Genomic DNA, 1,448 nt, shown 5'->3' with positions numbered 1-1,448 from the left:
CTAATTTTTTTTTGGTTACTGTGAGAAAATTATGGAAGGGAGCTTAAAGAGAGAATAAAAAGAAATTTTGGGGACAAAGTGAGTGATTTTGGGAGAGAATAAAAAGAATTTTAGGGGACAAAGTGAGTGATTTGTGGGAGATAATTAGGGAGAGGGATTTTAGGGAGATATTTTGACTTAGTGGAGAGATAATTTCAAAAAAAATATCTTTCTCTCAAATTCTTTCACGTGAAAGAAGGAAAAAAAATCAAAGGAAAAGATGGAGTTTCATATATGGGCTTTCTAGAATTAGCCTTAAGAAAAATTGTTTTTTTTTTTCAAAACCTTACCTCATGTGGGCTAAAAAAAAGAACTTAGTGGCATAAAACAAAAGGATTATTACATCCTACCTACCTAAGAAAAAGAAAATTTCGTCCACGAAATTTATTCGACCATAATAAGAACTAAAAGTCACCTGTAGTAAAGAGATCTGGATAGCGTTGACGAATATCGTCCTCTCGCTCCCAGGTCGCCTTTCCCAGTCCATGATGTCCCCACGATACTAATACAAGAGAAATGGTTCTGTTCTTGAGGACCTTCTCCTGTTTGTCCAAAATCTTCATAGGTCGCTCCTCATATGATAAGTTCGTCCCAATCTGAAGCTCTGCGATGTCTAGGATGTGAGTCTCATCTCGTACATATCGTCGAAGCTGTGATACATGGAACACATTATGCACTCCCTCCAACGACGGAGGTAAAGCTAGTCGGTGGAACACATTATGCACTCCCTCCAACGACGGAGGTAAAGCTAGTCGGTATGCCACCTCTCCTACTCTCTCCAATATCTCAAAAGGACCAACCACCTCTCCTACTCTCTCCAATATCTCAAAAGGACCAATGAAACGTGGACTAAGCTTCCCGCGGCTACGAAATCTGATAACTCCTCTGGTTGGGGATATCCTTAAGAAAACATGCTTTCCAACCTGAAACTGTAGAGGTCTCCTCTCAGCATCAGCCCAACTCTTCTGCCTATCTTGAGCTGACTTAAGGCGCTCCCGTATTGCCTTTATCTTGTCTATTGTCTGCACTATCGTCTCAGGACCTAGCAGACGCCGTTCTCCCATGTCATCCTAACAGGTAGGAGATCTACATTTGCTCCCATATAATGCCTCATAAGGTAGGAGATCTACATTTTCTCCCATAAATTATTTAAGGGGGTATTTTTCCCTGTGTTTTTCCTCTCACCGGTATTTCACTTTGTATCTCTCTCTCTTCATCTCTCTCTCTCCCCTACCCCACTTCCCCAATTCACTCCCTAAATCCCGCACTCCCAACACCTCGTGTTTCCCCCCAACTCCTCCTCAAAAATCCCCCACGTCACTCTCTCTCTCACTCAATCTCACTCCCATTTTTCTCTCTCTCACACTCAACCCACATCACTCACGTGTCTCTCTCTCTCTCACACACCA

At 42.2% G+C, this 1,448-nt stretch overlaps 1 protein-coding gene across 1 annotated transcript; it reads right to left on the bottom strand.

The window, feature by feature from the left end:
* On the bottom strand, positions 444 to 1,103 carry LOC109821475. Its single transcript, XM_020387662.1, has one exon. The coding sequence runs from the start codon at positions 1,101 to 1,103 to the stop codon at positions 444 to 446; it is 660 nt and encodes a 219-aa protein (XP_020243251.1).

Source organism: Asparagus officinalis, chromosome 8, assembly GCF_001876935.1.
Source record: "Asparagus officinalis chromosome 8, Aspof.V1, whole genome shotgun sequence".
Taxonomy (NCBI): domain Eukaryota; kingdom Viridiplantae; phylum Streptophyta; class Magnoliopsida; order Asparagales; family Asparagaceae; genus Asparagus; species Asparagus officinalis.
Note: the sequence above shows the minus strand (reverse complement) of the source record. Positions and strands in the feature narration are given on the sequence as shown.